The following is a 21,592-nucleotide window of genomic DNA, read 5'->3' as shown; positions in this document are numbered from 1 at the left end:
GATGCAAGTCGTCCACAGGCTGTTTCCCTGTTTACAGCGGGCCTGTTGGAACTGGAGATGGCAAAGCGTTCCTCATCAAGAGAGTCAAAGGGAAGTTGCCACGTTCTGATGTTAGCCAAGTTCCAAGCGCAGTTACCCACGTTTTGACCGTGAGGGGAGTATGGTTTCAAACCAGGGAAAAAGGAGGTCTTAACACAGCGGCCTGGGTGATTCTTGCTAATTCTGTCCGTTTGAGGTTCTAAAAGCTATTTGTCCGTCAGGCACCACGAGGACGGCTACAGACTTTACAGCCGTTAAGTAAGAGGGCGACCTCCTGGTGTTTACACGCCATGAAGAGAGCTCCCAGGGTCTCGGGCCGGAAGGGCTAGTTCAGTAGGTCACTGAACATGAGCAGGTGATCTATGGCGCTAGGGCCCCGGACGGGGATCCTGTAAAAAACGACACGGTGTGAAACAGAGCCCGCACTCTGCGGACGCCCTGGTCTGTCTCGAGGGAGTGGGAGCACGGGGCGGGGTCCTTGGAAAAGGAATCCAACAGGGTCTGAAAACAGCATTTTCTCTGCATTGGAAATAAAGCCATTTCCAAACAAAATGGAAGCCGAGCAAGTTGACGTGATGACTTTTATAACAGGCAGGTAATTAAAAACAGTTATTTGGGAATCTTGGTTCTCATTATGTTGTGGAATGTTCAAGTCTTGCCCTTCCTTCCTTACAGACACCTGAATATCCATTCTAACTGGATGACCAAAGGTCTTAATCTGCTGTCTATGGCTTGGACTGACTTCTTCCAAAACCTGTCTAGTAACTGAATATGGATGTATATATGTGCATATGTATGTGTGTGTGTATGTATATATATGTGTATATATACATGTGTGTGTATATATATATATATATATACACACACACACACACACACACACACAAAGAAGAAAACCCTTAGTCTGGTGGTGTAAATGTAGCTGACCAGATTCATGCTGAAAAGATAGAGAAAATTACAGGCTCAGAGGAGAGAGAGGGCCGTGTTGTCTGGCATTGGTAAAAGCCTTAGTTAACTGTGAGTTATCACTGCCCTAAGGAGTCTCATTAGCTATAACCACAGTATACTGAAGGAATTAGCTATGGTCACGGTGGGTTTTTGTCACTCGCGCTATTTAAATATCCATTTTTAAGGTGATCATATTAACTACTGACTTTTAAGAAATCAACTTTTGACTTTTTACATTACGATCAATCACTTCCTAAAAGTCTGAGTAACTCTGTAAAACTTCCCTTCCACGTGCATGCATATCTGGAGAGAAAATACCTATGCTTTAGAAAATTCAAGATAGAAGAAGGATACGATATGAAAAAGCTGGAGGTAAATGAGAGGGAAAAGGCAGATGGATTGTCCAGAGAAGTGACTAAAATCCTGAAGACCAGTCATGTGTGCTGAATTGAGGCGCTGACGCACACAGGTGGCTTTTTAAAGACATTTTTTCTTTTCAAACGACACGTCCTTTTTGTTACTACCAAGTGAACAGATTTTAGAAAGAGAAGGATTTTCGTTAAATCTTACTTGAGTTCTTGTGAGCTGGTGGCCAGCATACTTCGAATGCTTTTGTCAGCCAGCGGGCAGCCCGACAGACTGTAAGACAGGGCGGAAGAGTCAGGTGAGTAGCCCCGAGGCCCAGCTTACGTTCCCGAACAAACACAACGTAAAACTGAAATTAAAAAGTTGAATGCAGAAAAGCGATGGGGCAAGTGCTGTATATTGAATTTTGTTGGTATAATTAACTGATCCACGTTTACATGGAAATTTAAGGAAACATGTCTTTCCAGAAACTTTAAAAATTAAGATCAAAATACTTGTGCTCTTTTGTCTCAATGTTTGTAAGTCATTTTCCAAATTCAGGTAGTTTGTTTCAAAATAAAAGACACTATACAACACGTCAATTAGCATGCTTTTGAAGGTCAACATATAGCACTTAAGGGGTGACACATAATCCAACGTGTGTACTTGGACAGCATTGTTGAGGTAAGCTGAAAACAATAAATTGAAAAGACAGAATCCACCATGAGAAAAATGAAGGCACACCTTCTATGTGAGGCGTAATTACCAGTCACATGACCACTCCCATCACACCTTGGTGTTGGACATCTGCCACCAAACAAAAACAAAAACAGCCAAAATAGTAAGTATGTTTCAAAAAAAAAAAAACTTGAAAAAAGTTTCATTGTTTCCAGTTTAGCTGCAATGTCTGCACGGGGATTTAAGCGCCCTGAAGAAAAGCTGCAAAATGCACGGGATTACATGGAAGTGATGTCTCCATAGCACAGAGCATCGCTCACAACAAGCGCGTCCACGGCTGGCCTCTCGCTCTACCCGACTGGCAGTTGGGGACATTTGTACGCTGCGCGTGTCGCATGCTCAGACGGCAAGGCATATACAGACCCGGTTTAAAGATAAGCCAAAGAAAGGGAAGGTTCAGAAGAGTGATAATTTCACCTCACGTCATGCTTACGTTATCAAGTCCTTCTTGCTCTCCTTGCACTGGGGGTACTTGGGCTTGGGGCTCGGGATGGTCACCTCCCCCGGGTACCTTCTTTCTTCTAGAGCCTCCTGGAAGGGATCCAAGTCTTCCGGCTGCGGGCAAAACACAGCTTCAGGGCCACAGCGATGACGGCTGGATACACAGACCAGAGGCTGCGTCCCCCCCCCCCCGGGGGATGGCTGCCCTGAATTGTCCACCTCTCCCAACCTTACCCTTAAAGTCACGATGCACCCTCATCCTGAGGATGCAAACCCAACTTCGTTCAAAGAGTACCTCTCTCTCTGGGGGACTTTAATTTCTCATCACTTGCTCTAAATTCCTAAAATTAGGGTAACCTGTCAGTGGGCAAATTCAAATTCCTTATTCAAATTCCTGCAGCTGTACCGACAGGAGGGACAGATAAGCGGTCTGGCAGCCAGAGAGGCGGCTCAGTGGACCTTGCTCACCTGGGTTTAAGACCTACGGCACTTTATCCAACATCACTGGACAGAGCTTAAGCACTGTATCCAAAGATATTTTAGACTGGGACTTCTAACAATCTTTGGTATGTATTCTACACTACAGAAGTATTGTATGTGCTGTAAGTTCCAAGGCAAGGGAAGACCAGTTTAGACTGACGCTGTGATTTTAGAATACTCTTAGGCAACAATTTTTTATTTTTTTTAAAATAGAATGTACCTACTTTGGCTAATTGGGGCCCTTGCAGTAACCTAGAAGTTCCTACAGGTGGCGATGTTCAGTAAACGTGTTTCTTGAGTGCAAGGTTTTTCACTTGTGTGACACCTTATGATGGAAATACTGCTGTCCTTTTATGGGGGCTTAATTTTAATTAAAATAAATTCGAAGATTCAACTACCGTGCCTTATTTGGTAGTAACGATTTAACACTGTAGGAGAAAAAAAAATACCTTGGAATTTAGCTTGCCACTCAGATTCTATTCTCCTTTAAGATGCCTGGATACTTAAATCAGTTTGAAGAATAAACATAATAAGCTTTTAATGTAATGGCCTTATAAACAGGTGCCTTCCCTGCCAATTCCTACAAATAGTTAATGTTTCCCTTTCCTCCACCTCCCTGTTTCTGTAAGATGCTATTGCTTGGATGGTGGTCTCCCTATTGTGTTCAAAAAGAATTTTCATTCTTCAGAGAATAAAGAAGATGTCATAATTTTCAGAGTTGAACACTGGAGGAAAAGTCAGTCTAATAAAGAACATTTTTTTTCATTTATTTTCTTAGCCTAAAGGATAACTATTTTAATGATCTGAATTTGAAAATTGTAACTACTTCAAAAATATGTTCTTGACATAGGTGTTTTGGTAATATTATAGTCAACAAAGATTCAGGTGACTGTACTAAAATGATTTGTTCTAGGCTGGGGTAGGTAGGCTCTTCTGCGTATTTTAGGTTTCTTAGAGAACAGACCCTGTCCTTTGCTTCAATGAGCCAGCTAATTAATCGCACAGAATTAATCATTTTAAGTATTTAAGAGTCTCATTATAATTCCCTACCTGCAAGGAAAACCCTGCATTCTATCAATTTATCACCCAGAAAAAATGAACTAGTAAGCTGTTTACACATTTTCCTACAGAAATCGTTTGCAACAAAACACACGTGTTAGAAAATAAAATTCATCATTTAAAGGAGGCAATGGTTTGTTTCACTCTGATCAGGGTTAGTGCCAAATCTCTCCTGGGTCAACCAAAAGTGTCTTCTGAGCCCTAGTCAGCTAAAGGTCATTTTTCAAGAGGAAAGACATTTTCTGTTAAGGCGTGTGCCAAGGGCATTTTCCCTCAGTGGTGCCAACTTCACATGCTGAGTGGACGGGGTGGGGGGGGGCAGTCAGAGAAAAGGACATACAGTCATCTCTTTGGGCTCATCCTCATCTATCCTCCGGGGCTTCATTTTGGTGTAGTCCACGGGCAAGTCCCAGCAGTCTCCCTCGCTCAGCTGGAAACACCGGCTGTTCATCACCGCCTGCTGCTGGGGGGACATGGGCTCCAGGGGCGTCAGGATGGGGCAGCAACCTTCTCGCGGCCGCTGCTTGTTCATGCTCAGGTCCAGGGTCCCGTTCTCATCCACCTCCATGTCAGGGTTCTGCGGGACAGAAGGACACAGGGACCATGAGAGTCCATCCCCCAGACCACAGCCCTGCCTTCCGCCAGGACACAGTTCAAACCGGAAACTGCTCACCGCAGTCTCACGTGTATAAGCGCCCAAGGCGAGCGCACGTGGCCCCCCATCTGCCTTGCTCCCCACGCGCAGCTGGGAAATTGGCTGGCAGAGGCATGCACGCACCCGTCTATTATCTAATAATCACCTATCAGTCTCTCACTCTCTTGTCTCTTATCGACTATCTATCATCTCTCAATCACTTACCTATCAGAGATCTATATGTCTTCTTCCTAATACATTTCTGCTTTTAGAAATAAGCCTGGCCAGAAGAAAAACAAGTGCCTAATTTCAATTCTATCCCAGTTCAAAGACCTCTTAAGAGATCAGAAATGTATGTGTGTGTGTGTGTGTACAGATTATACATAAATACCTAAAAATGTATTATACTTAAAATTCTCCTTTAGTTTCACTGATGCTAATACTCCAAGACTTGGAGTGGAGGAAAACACAAGAATTTAGAAGAATGGAGGAGAGGAACTAGAATTTACTTTTTTTTTTTTCCATTTTTTTTGACAAATATTTATTTGTTTATTTATCAGGCACAGGCTCTGGGTATATAGTAGGAAACCAAACCAAACAAAAATCCCCACATAAAATGTACTTTCTAATACAAAACCTATGATGGAGAGAGACTTTTCCATTTTAAGCAGGAAGATGTGTAATCACAGTGCAACACACCTCTGCTGCAGTGATCACGGCTGACCTGCTCTATGGTTCAGCAAACCTGCAATTTAGTCAACCAGCTTTAGAAAAAACAAAGAGGTACAGGGTGTTTTTTTTTTTTTTTTTTTTTAAATGATGCTTTAAACGGATCAAGAATTCCTCAGAGCCTGCTTCTCAGGAGGAGGGAGAGAAGGAAGGGCAGATGGAGGACAGAGTAAGAAAAATCAAAATACCCCTGACAATCCTCCATTTTTTTTTCCCAGAGAGTTACACTCTCTTGAGCAATTTGATTTCAGAGCTGGCGTGAAACCTGCTGCCTACTCAGATGTCTAGCAGCTCTTTCCTCTGAATGTAATCGCGGAGGGAAGATGCTTGGAATGAAAACCCCATCCTTTGGGCTGTTACCCTGATAAATTACAGCATATTATTCTGCCTGAACTCTTCTTGTCAAAGTGCACTCCTGGTTTCCAGCTTTCATACTAACTTAGCCTTCATCGTGTTGGATTATAATTCTGTCTGTCTTAGTTTAAATTTAACAAAGTGAAAAAAACTGGAAGGGGTTACTGTCTTTTTTTTCCCCCCTTAAACAGAATCTCCTCCATGCCAGCCTCGCATTTTAGCAGCCCTGGTCTCCACGGAAACTGCATGCCCCTGACACTCCAAAATCTAGGAATAAAAATATTAATAGAGAAGAAAGCATTTGCAAAACATAAGATTACTGACCTTTCTCCATTCATACAAATTACACTTATTTCTAACAACTAGGGTCAGTGCTCTGCGCTCAGGCGCACGCCCAGCAGCAGTAGGCGACGGAGGGACCCTTTGTTCTGGAGGGAGGCGCGGGCCGGCGTGCCGCTCACGGGCCCGGGACCACGAGGCGCTCGAGCCGCCTGCGTCGCCCGCCCCCTAGTGGTCTCGCCGGGCAGCCCTGCGCGCTGCGGCGGCCGCACGGCGCCCTCTCCTGCCAGGAGCCCCCTGACGAGGAACCGCCCTAAGTGTTGCTCACCGTTTTGGCATCTATGCTGTTTTGAACCAATGGAAGCCGGCTGTAATTGCCTGGCTGGGAACCCGTGGGGAAACGGGATTTTTGCACTCTCTTTGTTCCCCAGGGCTGGGCGGGAGGGAGCAGGCCTGCGTTTCATCTGACCGCGGCGCGGCCCACCCTCCTCTGCTTAAGGTCCAGGGCGCATGGCTCCTCGAGCTTCCTATTCTCTGTGCAGCTCGGAACCGCCCGGAGGGGGGCGTGGTGTCCTTCTGTTTCCAGAAGTGACTCTGGGTCCCAAATGGACACGTTAATCTAAAAGAGCGGACGATTTCTCCTGGTCTGGAAAGTGCGTCCCCAGGACCCCGCGCCTTCAGGCCTCCTCCGAGCAGAGCCCGGGGGGGCGCACGGCCTGCGCCGGCCTCTGGGAGGGAGGCGCCTGCGGGACCGCCGGGCCGAGGCCGCCGGGCGCGGGAGGTGGCGGTGGGGACGCGCCGAGGCCCCGGCCCCGCCCCCGGCCCCCGCCAGGTGCGCCGGCGGCCCGTACCCGCGCGGCGCACAGGTCCTGCGGCTTGGTGGACAGGTTCTGCGGCATCTCGCGGCAGCGCGTGGACAGGTTGAGGATGGCCGTGGCCGCCATGTGCGCCGCCTCCATGTCGTGCGTGTAGTCGAAGCTGCTCTTGCTGCACGTGCTGCTGGCGCTGCTGCCGCCGCCGCAGCTCAGGTTGCTGCTGCTGGGCGCGTAGGTGCTGGCGGCACTGCTGCTAGGGCTGGCGTCCTTGCAGTACCGCTTCGCTGGGGAGACAGGGGACAGAGATGACTCGGGGCCCCCGCCCGGGGCCACGGCAACAGAAGAGCCGCCCGCGCCGCCCGCCCGCCCGCCCTGGGCGCCCACGCCAGCGCGCAGGTACCCAGGGGGACGCGGCGCCCGCCGACCCGCCGACTCCCGAACGAGGAAAGTCTGGCTTTCCCCCCTTTTTGCCTTTTTTTCACATGGTGTAAGTTCGGACGGGCAGAGCTGGGGACCAGCGGGAAGAGCGCCTATGGCTCTCAAGCAGGAGGCCGGGGGCACATTGCGTAACCATTAAAGGCGCGCTCCCGGTCAGGGAGCGGCCACCAAGATGTGGGGAGCGACTGGCCGCACCAGCCTGATCACCGCCGGAGGGAGGCTCCCCTTATGACCCGGGGTGACGGGGACCCTGTAGACCCCTCATCCCCCTCATCCCGCTAGAGACCGGATGATCCGTCCGGCCGCGAGGGGCCACAGTGGCCATTTGGGGCTCACTGTCCTGTGCAGGTGACCCAGCTGAACAGGTAGGGCCTCTGCGGGCCTGCGGGCACCTGCGCTTTGGGGAGTGGCGCTCCGGTCAGGGTGCAGGCCAGACCACGACAGAAACCCCTTCCCTCCGTGATTCTAATAAAGAGCCACCCGGGGGGAGTGACGGGGGGAGGACCGCACACACGTGTGGGCTCACATAAGCCAAGGCAAACGCCCAGGCGGTCAGGGACCGGCAGACGCCCGTGTGCCGCCCGCAGCCCCGCCCTTCGTGCGGGAACGACCCTCCTCCACACGCCCCGCCTCCGCTCCCCGGGTCCTTCTGAACAGCCAGCCTCCCCAGCAGTCCAACAGGCCCTCAAGAGCAAGCGTGGTTCCTAGACCTGTTCACAACCTCCTTTGACACAAGGACGGGAAGATGATTGCTGGATAATTGATTAGCATGGGCCCTGGTCGTTAAAGGCACAGGATGCCCTTTGCTTAGGGGTCAGCAGCTCACCTGACCCTGCAGAGGGAGGAGCTGCTCTGCGGGGAGAGCCTGCAGGGAGCCAGGAGACCCGTCTGCAGCACCGGGACCCCTCCGGCAAGCCACCCTTTCGTGCGGCACAGGCGTCTCAGCACCCCCTTCCTGCCCACTCAGGTATGGTCCGGAAGTGACCACAACCCCACAGACATCACGGTTGGTCACCACAGCACCACCAAGAACTGCCCCAAAGCACTTGTACACCTATACAAGTGAGAGAAGAGCTAAGCTTTCACTATTGATACCTTTTGACCTTGGACGGAAGACTAAGCTTTCCTGACATCAAGGACGTGGCTTGGCAATGCTCTGAGCGCACGGCGGCCTCAGGGAAGCTGTCGCCTTGTCGCTGCCCCTCGCACGGACCCGGAGGTCACTTCCACACCCTCAAACCCGCCCAACGCGAAGAGTAACTCGTAAGGGAGTTACTTCTGTTCTGCTAATCAGAGTCAGCTGAGCCCTGAGGACCAGTCCTCACACTGTCCGTGTGTCTGTCCTTCCCTCCTCTCTCCTCCATGAAAGCATCACGTCAAAGCAGCAGCCAGAGCAGTGGGGAGACGGGGGTCTCACGTCTGAGCAGAGACCGGGGGGCTGGGGCCGGCGTGCAGGGGGACCTGCCCACTGGGTTCTGAAAACCAACCAGGGCAGCAAGGCCACTCCACAGCTCACAAGAGTCTCCAAATTGACTAAAGTGTGCGGCTTTACATCGTTTACAATTTTGTTATAAAAATAGGAATATAAAAACTGTGGGAGAAATGATCTAACACTTATGAGGGATTTTTTTCCCCTAGTGAGGGCTAGACACTGGGTCGGTAAAAGAAATGTGGTCCACATAAATAAGGAAAAAGTTTTGTTTTGAAATGAAGGAATTTCAGTTCCTAAAGCAAAGTAAACAGGACACGTGTGTCTACACAGCAAATTGCAGCAAAGTTCTGGAAAGTACCTCTTCTTTACCAAACATTTAAATCAAAAGATTCTACTTCCCCTGGATTACGCTGAGTTGATGGGACTCGTCCAGAATTTTAGCAGGTGATGGAACTCTGGACAATTTATTGATGGGCCTGTCAGCTCACGCGACCCAGGAGGAAAGTGAGGACAGCATTAATTTCACAAGCATCCTTTCACTAAGGGCCATCAATCATGTACTACTTTGTTCCAAATGAAAATGAGTCTCTATACTTCAAATCTCTCCGGTAAAGAAGGTCTTTGGTTTTAATAATTATCGCCTGTTTGTAAGATATTTACGAAACCGTTAGTGTCAGTAATTTTTATGACCTGTCACAGTTTCTGGGGCTCATTGCGTGGACACCATTGGGCACCGCAGAGCAGTGGGGCGTTGGAAGGCCATTGCTGCCCTTACCACCTCCTGCCCAGAACTGAGGAAGCCCCCGATCCTTTAACAAAGTCAAAACGCACTTTCTTTTTCTTGCCACGCACAGAGCTATTTTCAATCAAGACTTTTTCCAATCAATCCGCAGACAAAATGTGTTACCGTCCCTCCAGACACCAGCACATCACTGAACTCATGCGATGGAACTGCTTTCCTTTAGAATGACACCCTTGCATTTACAACATCGGAGGTCCTCCCGACCTTACACCGTTATTGAGAGATACCTCTTCAGGTACCCTGCCCTCTCGTGCAGGAAAAAGAAAAGCGACATGGGATTTATAGTGACGAAATATGACAAATGAGAAAAATGAAACAACCACCTTCCACCTTATTAATCTACTCTGCCTGTAAGAGTCTTACTAAGTGGGTGCGTCTCACGTTCTTCTGAAATAACATTTCCTGTCGGGAGTAGATAACTGTGTCCTTCCAATCGGAATTTCCACGAAAAGCAGACAAAACCGAATACAGCCCAGAGAGGTGCCGCCCGAGGATTTGCGCTAGCAGATGGGGCCTGGCCCCGTTAGGTCTGGCTGGACTCAGGGGTCCATGCCGCGTAACTTGTAGCAGCGACTCCTATTCTTTACGTGGGTCCACGGCTGTGCTTTCCCGTAAGTAAACTGAGATACAGATGCAGAGTCCTAAGGGGAATAAAAGCTGCTTCTTCATGAGAATGTCCTGTTCGGTGACCCCGAAGGCAGTTTGCTCACGCGGTTTATCGTGTCTAATCAGAGTCCGGATTCGTGGTTGGTCTCGCACGCGCTCGCTGGCTGAGTGTTCTCTGCACTCTCCTGTCTGCCCTGCTGGCACTGGCCTGTGGGGTTCGGGGCTGACCCTCAGGAGCGTGCACCTGTGCCCCTCATTCTGCACAAGCAGCTCTGAGGAGGTTGGGAGGAGGCCGCTGAGTGCGGGCGGGCCTGTGTCCGAGAGATCTGGCTGGGGGAGAAGCTTCTGGAAACAGAGGTGAATGTGGGAGAGCATGGAGCAGGAGAACAGGGGCGGGAGGGCAGGTATTTCCAGGAGAAGCTGGCCTGGTGGCAGGGGGTGGGGGAGGGCAGGAGGCCCAGCCCAGAGGATGGGTCCTGGGGCCCCGGAGGGCCAGCCCGGGCCACCTGGTGATGAGGCCTGGACCAGGGGAGGGCAGACGATGGTGGGCGCGGTGGGCATATCAGAGACAAGGCTTTGGAGGAGCAGAGGGGGCTTCAAAGATGATCAAGAAGTGTTGCGCTCAGGAGAATTTAGAAGCTGGGAATAACCAAGAGGGGCTCACGAGAGGGGCCCGTTCAGGGCTGGGAACTTCTAGGTTTTAAACAAAGCCTGAGGGTGGTGATAAATTGCCCAGAGACACAGCGGAGATGGCTTAGACTCGCCCGGAAAATTTTTCTGTGAAGGGCCTGGCAGCGGTCGAGCCTTGGCGGCCACAGGGTCTCTGCCGGGACCGCACACCCGGCTGTCGTCCTGGGAAACAGCCACCGGCCATACAGGTGAGGTGGCCCTGCGCCAGTAAAACTGCTCTGAACACTAAGATTCTAATTCTCCTTCTTTTGTTGTTTTCCATCTGTTTTAAAATGGAAGGGCCATTCTTAGCTCACCATAAAACACAGACATGGGGGGAGAGGCGGGGGAGGTGCCGGCTTGGGGCTCCCGGGGGCAGGGGCTGCCGGCCTCCCTTGGGCATCACCTCCTACCCACGTGTCTGTGTCCTCCTCCCCGAGGCAGGTGACCCGAAGCTGTCTCCACGCCGCCTCAGGGTCCCCCTGTCCCTCCTCTCGTGCATCTAAAGTTCAGCCTCACCAGCCTGCTGGCAGCTCCCGCTCACCTGTGGGTTTCCTGCCCTCTAGTAATTTCCACTCAAGCTTCATGACCAAGTTTAAAATTTGCCACTTTGGTAAAGCTCATGCTAATTCCTCCAGGCAGAAAGGACGCCTTGCTTCACTGTGCCTGAGTACGTGTTTCACTGTCTTCTCTTTACCCACAATCTCTTCCTTGAAACTTGTTATAGAGAAAGAAAGAAGAGAGAGATGATGGATAGATGGATGATGGATAGATAGGTGGGCCCATGGATGGATGGATGGAGGGAGGGATGGAGGAATGGGTGGTGGATGGATGGAGAGAGGGATGGTAGATGGATGGATGGAGGGATGGAGGGAGGGATGGAGGGATGGATGGAGGGATGGTGGATGGATGGATGGAGGGATGGTGGATGGATGGATGGAGGGATGGATAGGTGGGCAGGTGGGCGGATGGAGGGATAGATGTATAGACAGGTGGATAGACAGACAGGTAGATGAGACAGACAGATAGCAACTATTGAGTGTCTGGAAGAATGCAGGTGGATAAATCAATGTTTGCTGAGTGTTTTTGATCACAGTTGACGGAAGCTGAGGGATGACGCCCAGAGCCTGAGGCAAGGGTCCTGCTCTTCTATCCCCCTGTGCACGTCCAGGCCCTGCTCCTTGTTCCCAGGTGTTATGCTCCCCTGCCCCACAGGAGGCTCATTTCACTGTTTTTCTTTGGGAGCGATGGCCCAGTTCACTGTGCACCTGAGGCAAGCCTTGGGGACAGCCCTCTGGGGGGTGACTGCAGACACTGGTCACTCTGTGGTGTCCACTGCCTGTCACCCGGGCACAGGGATGGCCCTCCCCAGCTCACACCCCCCAAGAAACCTAAGCCTACCCATCTCATCCTTAGTGGGTGCGTCCCTTGTTGTTTTGACTGTGGATCCTGTGGAAGAGGAATGGAGTTGTCTGTTCTCTCCTCAGTAGATTGTCGTAAAGTCTGACTTTCCCTTTTTCTTAGTTTCTCGAAGATCTAGCATTGAAGTTTCTGTTCTGTGTTCTTGTTTATTTGTGGGTCACCTGAAGAGCAGGGCTCTGCCCATTTCCAACAACAGGTGTTTTTTCCGGGGGTGAGAATTGATGCCAGTGATACTAACACGCGAGTTCCCCTCTTTAGCCTTGTCTGCTGAGCTTCGCGACAGCCGCACGCGGCCAGCAGGTGGGGACCGATCGCTACCTCTGCTCTTGAGGAAACTACCACACAGGAAGATTAATGTATCTAATACCACATGGCTCCTAAATGGGAGAGCTGAGGAAGCGCACTGGGACCAGACACGTGCCCTCCTGGTCACGACTTCACCCAGATCCAGCCAGAGCAACGGGGTGAAGGAAATCGGGTCTCACAGGACAACAGCAACAAGACATGTATGTAGCAATGACACCTGGCGAAAGTGCCCATCAGATCACTACAAAACGTCAGTGAACTGGGAATCCTACAAGCACAATCCTTAATTATGTGGATTCAAATTCTTCTGATCCCTCATTTGCAATCAAATGAATGAAGTTATAACAAAGCCTGAAATTGGCAAATTGTTATTGCAAAAAACCCAAATTATTTTCTGTTATACTCTAAGCCACTCCCTTTTCCCACTTCCATCCTTGTTCCTATATATTTAGAATTGATACATGCAAGGGTAATCCATCTGAGATACATCAAAGAAATATTCCATTTCATTCACCATACAAATTAATTGTTATTAAGGCAAAGAATGACTAAAATAATGTAGAATTGTAAAAAGGTTTTGGAACTCCGCAAGCATTCAATTTAAATTTTTTTTTTTGAGTGTTGTGATTTTAATTAAATATCTTTTTCAGAGAGCAGCTCCGAGATCTTTCAAACCCTCTCTCCTCACCTCTGCTGGTGAACACCAAGATGAGACTCCTGAATCACCCAACTCATACAACCCACATCCCCACTGGTAAAATCTGCCAACTAAGTCCATATATCCTAGGATTTAAAGTAGAAGCGTGGTTAGATAAATAAGTAAAATCACAGAAATGCAGTCTTCCCCTCTGTGCTTCAACTACTTACCAAGTTAGCTCTGTGATGAAATGAGACCTAGTCTGTTTAGAGTTTACACCCCAGTAGTGGGTTCACATATGCATGAGTTAAAGTAAACGATCTTGTCCCGTGAAGCACGCAGTGTTTATCTGTTTCATGGGTTCTATTTTCGTAGTGGCAGCTACAAGTGAGGCCAGTGACAAAGTTACAAAGCCAGGACAGGGGGCTCCCCAGGGCCCACACCTGGGTCCGAGCCCGCTGGAAGGCGGCCGGTGGGAACCGCGGGAGTTGTGCACCCATGGCTGCATGTTACAATCACTGGCTGACTTTTAAAAAATGCTGCACACAGGGAATACCTCCAGGGAGTCTGATTTACTTGGTCTGGGGTGCAGCCCTGGGCATGAGAACTTAAAAAGTCTCCCCAGATGAATGCGACGTGCATCCCAGCTTGAGAACAGGGAGGGAACACAGAGCTTCTCACGAAATCCAAGAGCTCTGGGCATCTACCCCCGGCTCTCCTGGTTTTGTCTGTGTTGGGGCATCTATTAAAGGGAGTTAGTAAAGATGAGGACACCATCTCAGCAGCAGCATGAAGCAGACGAGCCCACGGCTGTCTGCCCCTGCGTCCTGCCAGCGGCCGGTTGCTCTACTCTGGGGATAACGGGGGAAGGGCGTTGCCCTCCCTCCCCCAGGGCCTGCTCTCCCACACCTGGGGCTGAAGGAACCAGCCTAGGCTGCCGGCGTGCTTTCCTTGCTGCCCATCGAGTGACCCCCATGCTCCAGCAGTTTGTAGGAAATGGATATACACAATAACAACATTATCAACGGCAAGCGTGACTCTCATGTATAAGAGGGTGCACCTCCTACCATCATATCCTTTGGGGGATATATCCCTGGTTTGCACCTTGGGAGCTATGGCCCGCTTGCCATAAGTATGGCTGTCGTAACTGTTGTATTCAAACGAGGTCTTGGAATATTTCTCCAGCTCTTTGGCCAAGTTGGAGCGAGGCGTGGTGGTGGGGACGCTGTTTCTGTAGCCGTAGTGAGGGATCTCGAGCTGCTTTACGAAGCACATGGGCCTGGAAGCAAAAAGAGACAGTGCACAGCTGGCTTTCTCATGGCTGCGCATGAGACACGGCTGGTCTTAAAATCAGAGCACCTCGTTGCTTAGCTGTGTTAGGAACCAGACCTCTCGCTAAAATCCCAATTCCATTTTCCTGAGAAGAACCCAAGTGTGCTGTAATGATATAACCTCAAATCAGCTATCTGCCTAGATGCCAACTTCAGAAATAAAAGGAACAGAAAATGAAATACTTAACCTTTTGCCCTTTTTTCTTTTTCTTTTCAGAGTCTGGGGAGGTACGATGAAGATATGAGATGTGAACGTGGGAAAGAATCTCACATCCGTGCTTTTTCTTTTGCAGGGGTTGCAGAGAGTAAGCATTACACACGGTGAAGTGAGCTAATAAGAAACTCCCTTAACAAAATACGAGGAAATAAAGAAATACTCTTAAGGACGTGGAGATGAAGCTAGATAAAAACATATCCTGCTGGACGATAAAACGGAACACGTAGTGATGTATTTTGACAAATATTAACATGCACTCTCAATATTGTTAACTGGTAGTCATTCATTTTTCTATACTTTGGAATAAAATATTTAAATGGAAGAACTTTCAATTACATATGCATTAATATCCTATGTTGTTTCTTCTGTGTGTCCATCTATCTATCTCGTAGGCAGAATTCTTTAACTTTTTTTGAAATAATTTTAGATTTACAGAAAGTAGTGCAGAGATTCCTTTAGAGTTTTTACCTAAAACTTCCCCTTACGTTAACAACTTTATCAAGTTACCAACCAATTTACTTTGATTTCATTAATTTAGCCTATTTACTTCTTCTCAAATCAACCAAATGATGTAACGATTAGTTAAACGTCTATTATTTGAGGCATTTTGCCAGGCAATGGGCGGGGCGGGGGGAGTCATAAATGAATGAAGCTGTAGGCCTTGCCTTCAATGGTCACCTGGAATGTGATCTTGTTTTAGGAGCCCGAGCTTCTGAGAATCCTGGGGAATGGAGGACACTCCTGGCCGTGAGATTCCGTTCAGTTTCAAGGGAGAAGGTGGCGTTTGTCAAGGTTAAGATCCAGGGTGGTGTAGGAAACACGCCAGGAAAGTCGAACAATGGGGAACATCTCTGGGGGAACAGCAGGAGACGGGCTGGGTGGGACCAGATTGGGACTCTGTCCATTTGTCCAGCAGGCAAGGCCAAAGGACTTGGGCCGGGGAAGGCATGACCCCTGAGCCTTCAGGAGGTTGGGACCATCTCCAATGGAGGGTGCGCTGGAGCAGAGGCATCGGGAAGGGACACTTGGTGACAAAACGGAGCAGGTGATGGAGGCGGGGAGCTGGGAGGCGGCAGAGCGGGTGCGGCCTTGGGCAGGCCCATAGCCCTCACCTAAGTCTCGGCTTCCTGTTAGACAATCTGCCTAAAGACTCTTAAAATCTTAAGTAATTGAACTGTTGGTTGAAATTATTTTTTTCTTCCTTCCTTCCTGTCTTCCTGTCGTCCCGCCTTGAATGAGCGTCCCCTGGGCGGAGACACCCTGGGGAATGTGAAGGTGACGGGGATGGACACCAGGTCCTCCAGACCTGGCCCACGGCCGGGACGTCAGTGCCTGAGCTGAGCCCTCGGAGGTCTGCAGAGCCATGCCTCCCCTGCGGTGGGAGGGGTCCTTCTTTCCCTCCGGGCCTGTCCCCACGCTGCTTCCCCACCACGCAGCCGGAGGCTCGGGAAGAAAACTGTTTGCAGCTGCACAAGTCTTGGCCCATGATCTTCTGTTCTGTTGTCACTTGACAGAAGGTTTCCCACTGCATGACATGAAGAAAGGGTCCCAGGCTGTGAAGTACAGGCTCGGGATCAGAGCGGAGGCTCCGTCTGAACAAGGTGATGTTTGCCATTTCAGACGTATCTTGTCCGTGTCAAGCGGCCAACGGAGCTCCTCAGGGGAAAGTAAGCTTGATACGGATCCCAGGACAGGCGTTAGTCACTTTGCGGCCACCCCACATCAGAAGGATGTGGGCACGGGGATCTTTGCAGCTCTCGGGGGTCTGGCCCCAGTGGGGGAGGGAAATTAACAGAAGTCCTCAGCCTCAACTCTCTCTCCCTTTGCTCAAACTTTCCTTTGGTTAATAACTATTCCTTCTCAAATGCACACAGCCCGGGGGCCTGGGGGGAGGTTGTCATGCTCCCAGTAACCAAGAGTGGGCTGAGTGGGCCCTCAGGGAGGGCCTGTCATGTATTTGGTGTCAGCGCACCTGTAAGATGAGTGAGTTACAGGCACCCTGGGGGCAGGTTAGGTCGGAAACGCCCATGCATAAAAATAGCTAGAGGAATGCGCCCCAGACTTGATTGAGGGTTTATCTCTGAATGGTAGGATCATAGATGGTTTTTATTTTCTTATTTTTGTCTAGAGAAATATTTCTCATTTTCTATAAAGATTTTAACTTTTCTGTTGTGAGATAAAAAGGAGTTTAATGACAGTGGTAAATTCCTTTCAGAAAGATGGGAAATAATACAGGAAAAAACCAAGGAAGTGTTTGTATCGTTTGCCTAGTGGTTTCTTCCAAGTGATTTATCCCAAAGAAATAATTTAACAGAAGCAAAGTTGTGCGTGTGCGTGTGTGTGTGTGTGTTTACTGCTGTCCTTTTAACAGTAAAGTTGGAATCACACTAAGTGCCTCAGGGCCAGAGCCCGGTCCCAGCACAGGTGGCTCCTCCCCCAGCGGGTACCAGCAGCTGTGAGGAGGACAGGTACGATTGCACAGACGAGGAAGCTGCTGGTGTGACACGGACTAAACAGGCAGGATACACGGAGGTGGTCAGTTTGCACGTGGATGAGGGCTTGAAGGGAACACGCAGAAATGAGCGCTGAGGGAAGAGAGCATTCCGCCTCCACCTGCGCTCCTGAAAACCATCCTAACTGTCCAGGGGGGCGAGCAGGTAACGCCTGCGGCCTCGCCGTCTTTGCCACCTGTGACCGAGTGGTTTCCGGGAAGGCCTCTCAGCCCTCTGCGCCTGGTTTCCTCGCTCGTCAAGGGGGGATAATAGCACCATCCCGCCCGCCTGCCGGGAGCACCTGAGGACGAGGCTTCCCTGCGCGCGGGGGAGGGGATGCTGTTACCCCGACGTCCTCGAGAACACGAAGCCCACCCCGCAGGTTGGAGCGGTGCCCTCGCCTCCAAACTGAGGTAAAACGACTGGGGGCACCTCATGAACTCCCTAAGCCTCCCTTTCAGCCAGCCTTTACAGAATCGTGAAGCGTCAGGGCCAGAAAGAAAGCCAGACACAGCTCTGTCTGCTTCTCTCGTGCGAACGGTCACACGGGGTCAGGGAGACCCGGGGGGGACGAGCCCCGCCCCCCGCACAGCCCCAGGGTGGAGCCGCAGGTGAGGGTCGTGACCCCGGCGAGGTCTTGTAGCTGCACCGGCTCCCCTCCACTCCCACTGAGGACGGCCACCCCTCACGGAGCAAGGGCGCCTGGCCCCTGGGGACGGCCGTGGGCGGATCCCGAATGTGGGTCTGGTACCTTAGCACTCGGTCCGAGGCCTGGTTGGACTTGGACACGTCACAGCTCTGGTGCTTTTCCTGGGCCTTTGCCAGTTTCTCCGCTGCGGCAATAGGGCATCCGGAGAGGCTGCAATGACAGGAGGGATGTGAGGGTCTCCTCCGAGGCACTCCGCCAGCACCCCCATCGCCTCCCCCCTCCTCTGCCTTGGGCGGCACCAGCCTCCCAAGCCTGTCAGGGGACATCACGGTGTTTGCCCCTGGCCTCCGGCAGACCATGCCGACGGCCGTGCCGTGTGTGCAGGACACGCGGTCCTTTCCAATGACAGCAACACAAAGGCTGTATCGTTAAAGGGAACATGCGATTTTAGACACCACTGCCGTCTGGGACGCTTGCGGTTTCTGGAGCTGAGGAATTAACCGCTTGGGTAGGATGGGTTTCTCAAACGCCTGAAAACAGGGCTCTCTGGCAGCTGCTGACCACAGCACGGGGGGTGCAGTGTGACCAGCCGGTCTACATCCTAACCAGGAAGAGACACAGAAGGGGGGGGGGGAAGCAGAATAATCTCGAGGCTGTAGGAAAATGCTTTCTGTCACTAAATATTTACGGGAAGAGACAACAGGTGTGCTCTTTGGTGTTTAAGCTGATTCTTCATGAAACCCTGGTGTCTGCTGTTTGTGTATCTGTATGTGTCTCTGCACACACTGCAGGGGCTTAATCCACATACACACGGTGTATGGAAGCCGTGCGATTCTGCGGACGTATGATGGACAAGCTGATGCTGTAAATCCCGTGAACAGGGCTCAGGAGGAGGCTTGCCAACCCACCACCATGTCCCCCTTCTCCAGGGGGCGCCCAGGAGCGTCTCTGAAGGGCACAGGTTGGCGACCTCATTCATTATAAACTTAACACAAGTAACCAAATTTACCGGAGAAGCAAAAATTACAGTGAAACTTATAACAGTTTCCTCCGTTTAGATATACTTTTATGCGACTTTGTGAAGCAGAAGCTATAGGCAGTTAAAGAAAAATTTGACAGAATCACTTTCAGGCCACTGGGAAAAAAAAGGAACTGATAGGAACTGAGTATTAGAAGTAACTTAGCGAAAGTCAGAACAAGATAGGAAAAGGGAACTGGAATTTGCCCAGAGCAAAAGTGTGACTCCGAGAATGTGTAATTGCAGCCATAGCCCAGGAAGGAAGGGTCTGCCTCCTTAGCCCCCTTTCCTGCGGTGTGTTCTCCCACCAGCACCTTTGCACCCCTGCCAGCACTTTGGTGATGCCCACGCTGATGACCAGTGTTTCAGCGGGGATCACGGGGGCGGCCGGCTGGGGTCACACACGGCTCAGCCTCATGGTCTCTAGTCGCCGACCAGTCTGAGGCAGACAGGAAGGACCCCTTCGACCCCTGGAAGGTAACGGAGCTTTTACTGCCTTCCTTGGAGTTGCTGCAGACCGTTGTGTTTCCACCTGGGATCTGACCTCAAGGAGGACACCTGCCGGGGGACTGTCACCCCATCACAGCAAGGTGGGGGGAGACTGCTGAGAAATTGCAGTCTGCAAACGAGGGATCTAAGCGTTGGGCTTCGCCGCGCGCCCCGGGCCGGCTCAGCTCGGCTCTCCCCAGTCCCTGGCTCCCTGAGAGATGTCCCCAGGTCTCCTCTCCCCTGGGGCAGGTCGTGCAGGGGCCGCGCCCCTCCGGAGGGCGCGGGAACACGGCTGCCGGGGATCTGCCCCCCTGCAGCCCAGAACGCAGGAGCTCTGCTTACCTTCTGTGCGAGTTCCTGTTGCTATTTACATGCCCTCGCCCTGTGCAGCCCGGAGTAGGACACTTGAGAACATTTTCATGCATGGCAAGAACTTGACAAGGAGAGGCAGAGAAAACAGCCCAGCGTTAAAACACAGAAATGGTCCCAACACAAGAATATGCAATCATTTTAACAAAGGCTGGGTTAGTTCACAACAGACAGTCCTACACACGTCTGTGATGGGCATGGGCAGGGAAACACATGTAAGAAGAAAAAGAAGGTTGTCTCCACCTGACTCTGGCATGCAAAGCGGGGTGCACTGGGTGGGAGCTGTGGACTCGGGGTGCGGGAGCACGGAACTGTCCCCAGTGGGCCAGGAAAGCAAGGGCCTCCCCGTGGAACTCCCAGCCGTAAGCACGGAGCAGTGATTAGCCATGTAACAGCACGTCGATCGGTGGTTTTAAAAACATGCCTCTGCTTTGGAAGCACGCAGTATTAGGAAGGTGTGGTGGTCATGGGCAAACAGACAGCCCAAACCTGATTTTTAGATGAAGATAATTAGGTGATGACTTTCCATCTAGGAACTGGGTACCTTCTTATTTATTCTGTGAGGGAGGGAGGGAGGAAGTGCTCTGCGGGCCCCCATGTAAGACCGGGTGGGTGACGGAGGGTATGGTCCGTAGGGCAGGAAAGCTACTGCCCGCTGCCCGGAGACCGCATTCCAATCTCCCCGCCATGGTCATGGGCCTGGACTGTCTCCTGTCGTCTTTCCCTTTCTGGTCCTCAGTGACCACTCGCTGCCCTGGACTGTGGGGGCGGCTGGGGGGTGAGCAGTGCTGCCGGGTCGAGAGAGCCGACCCCCAACACGGGCCCCAGCCCAGCGGTCTCCGAGCTCCACAGCACAAGCTGCAGCGAGGCTGCTGGACCTTCCCTGCGGCGAGGGTCACCTGGCACCAAGTGACCACGATCTGCCCGAGCTTGTTAAGTAATTGTTATTTCCTACAGTTTCTCTCATCTCCAGAACAACCTCCCTCTTTCCCCTGAAATCCCCCTCCTATGTCCTCCCCATGTGGCCCTTACACCTGCTCTCCTCAGCCCTGGCCAGGTCCATTTTGGTTTCATCTTTTCAGCTGTCACAGCTGCATCGTCCGTGCAGGCGGTCGGTGCTCCACCTGTGGAGAGCTGATCTGGGGCTCGCTCTGTGCTGGGACCCGGCTGGAGCGGGCTTTGGGGTCTCCTCTCCGGGGGACCCTCCCTCCCCTCCCCAGTCTGCGCTCTGACCTGCCCACCCTCCGTCTCTTCCTTCAGGGAATGACCCTTCCTTCCCCATCCTTTCCTGACGCCTTGTCATCTTCTTATCACATCACACGACCCTCCCCTCAAATTAACATACATCGTTCCTTTCCTTTTATGCTAAACTCTTCAACTATTAAGGCGCCCCTGGGGAGGGCACGCGCCTTCCGTGCTCGCCTGCGGCGTGGACCGCCCCGTCCTGCCGACTCCCACTCGGTCCTCACCCAGGCCGGCCCTGGGACGGGATCTGCGCTGCTCTGTGCCTACACGCTTCCAGCTTCCTCTGCGGCTCACGCCTCTCCCTCGGGTGTCAGCTGCTAGCGTTTCCCAGCAGACACGCCGCCCTCTGCGCCTCCCCCAATCTGGGCTGCCGTTCAGCCTCCGTCGAGGTCTCCTCTCTAGGCAGTTTCATCCCGTTTCTACCAACACTGCGGAGGACAGACAGGGCCACCTGTGTGCCTGGCCTTCTCCAGGCGTCCAGGCTGGCCCTCCAGCACCCTGCGGGAATGTCACACACAACTTCCAGCTTCAGGTGGAAAAATCCAAGCGTTCGTTCCCCTGTTAGACGTGGCCCTGGCTTGATGACCTGTTTAACGCCCTTGCCGTGGA

General features: G+C 51.4%; 1 protein-coding gene across 11 annotated transcripts in view; it reads right to left on the bottom strand.

Annotated features, from left to right (window-relative positions):
- Positions 1-21,592, bottom strand: part of MYT1L (myelin transcription factor 1 like) — a 409,089-nt gene that overhangs the window by 68,990 nt on the left and 318,507 nt on the right. For 7 of the 11 annotated variants that reach the window (XM_057558744.1, XM_057558742.1, XM_057558748.1 and 4 more), the window contains 8 exons: positions 19,712-19,802; positions 17,965-18,072; positions 14,241-14,452; positions 6,898-7,145; positions 4,391-4,627; positions 2,504-2,625; positions 2,077-2,139; positions 1,558-1,626 (listed from right to left, as the gene is read on the bottom strand). In XM_057558744.1, the coding sequence (XP_057414727.1) occupies positions 1,558-1,626; positions 2,077-2,139; positions 2,504-2,625; positions 4,391-4,627; positions 6,898-7,145; positions 14,241-14,452; positions 17,965-18,072; positions 19,712-19,802 (1,150 nt within the window). The remainder of the gene's footprint in view (positions 1-1,557; positions 1,627-2,076; positions 2,140-2,503; positions 2,626-4,390; positions 4,628-6,897; positions 7,146-14,240; positions 14,453-17,964; positions 18,073-19,711; positions 19,803-21,592) is intronic. The other 4 variants (XM_057558747.1, XM_057558750.1, XM_057558752.1 and 1 more) reach the window with 1 other exon arrangement.

Source organism: Balaenoptera acutorostrata, chromosome 12, assembly GCF_949987535.1.
Source record: "Balaenoptera acutorostrata chromosome 12, mBalAcu1.1, whole genome shotgun sequence".
Lineage (NCBI taxonomy): Eukaryota > Metazoa > Chordata > Mammalia > Artiodactyla > Balaenopteridae > Balaenoptera > Balaenoptera acutorostrata.
Note: the sequence above shows the minus strand (reverse complement) of the source record. Positions and strands in the feature narration are given on the sequence as shown.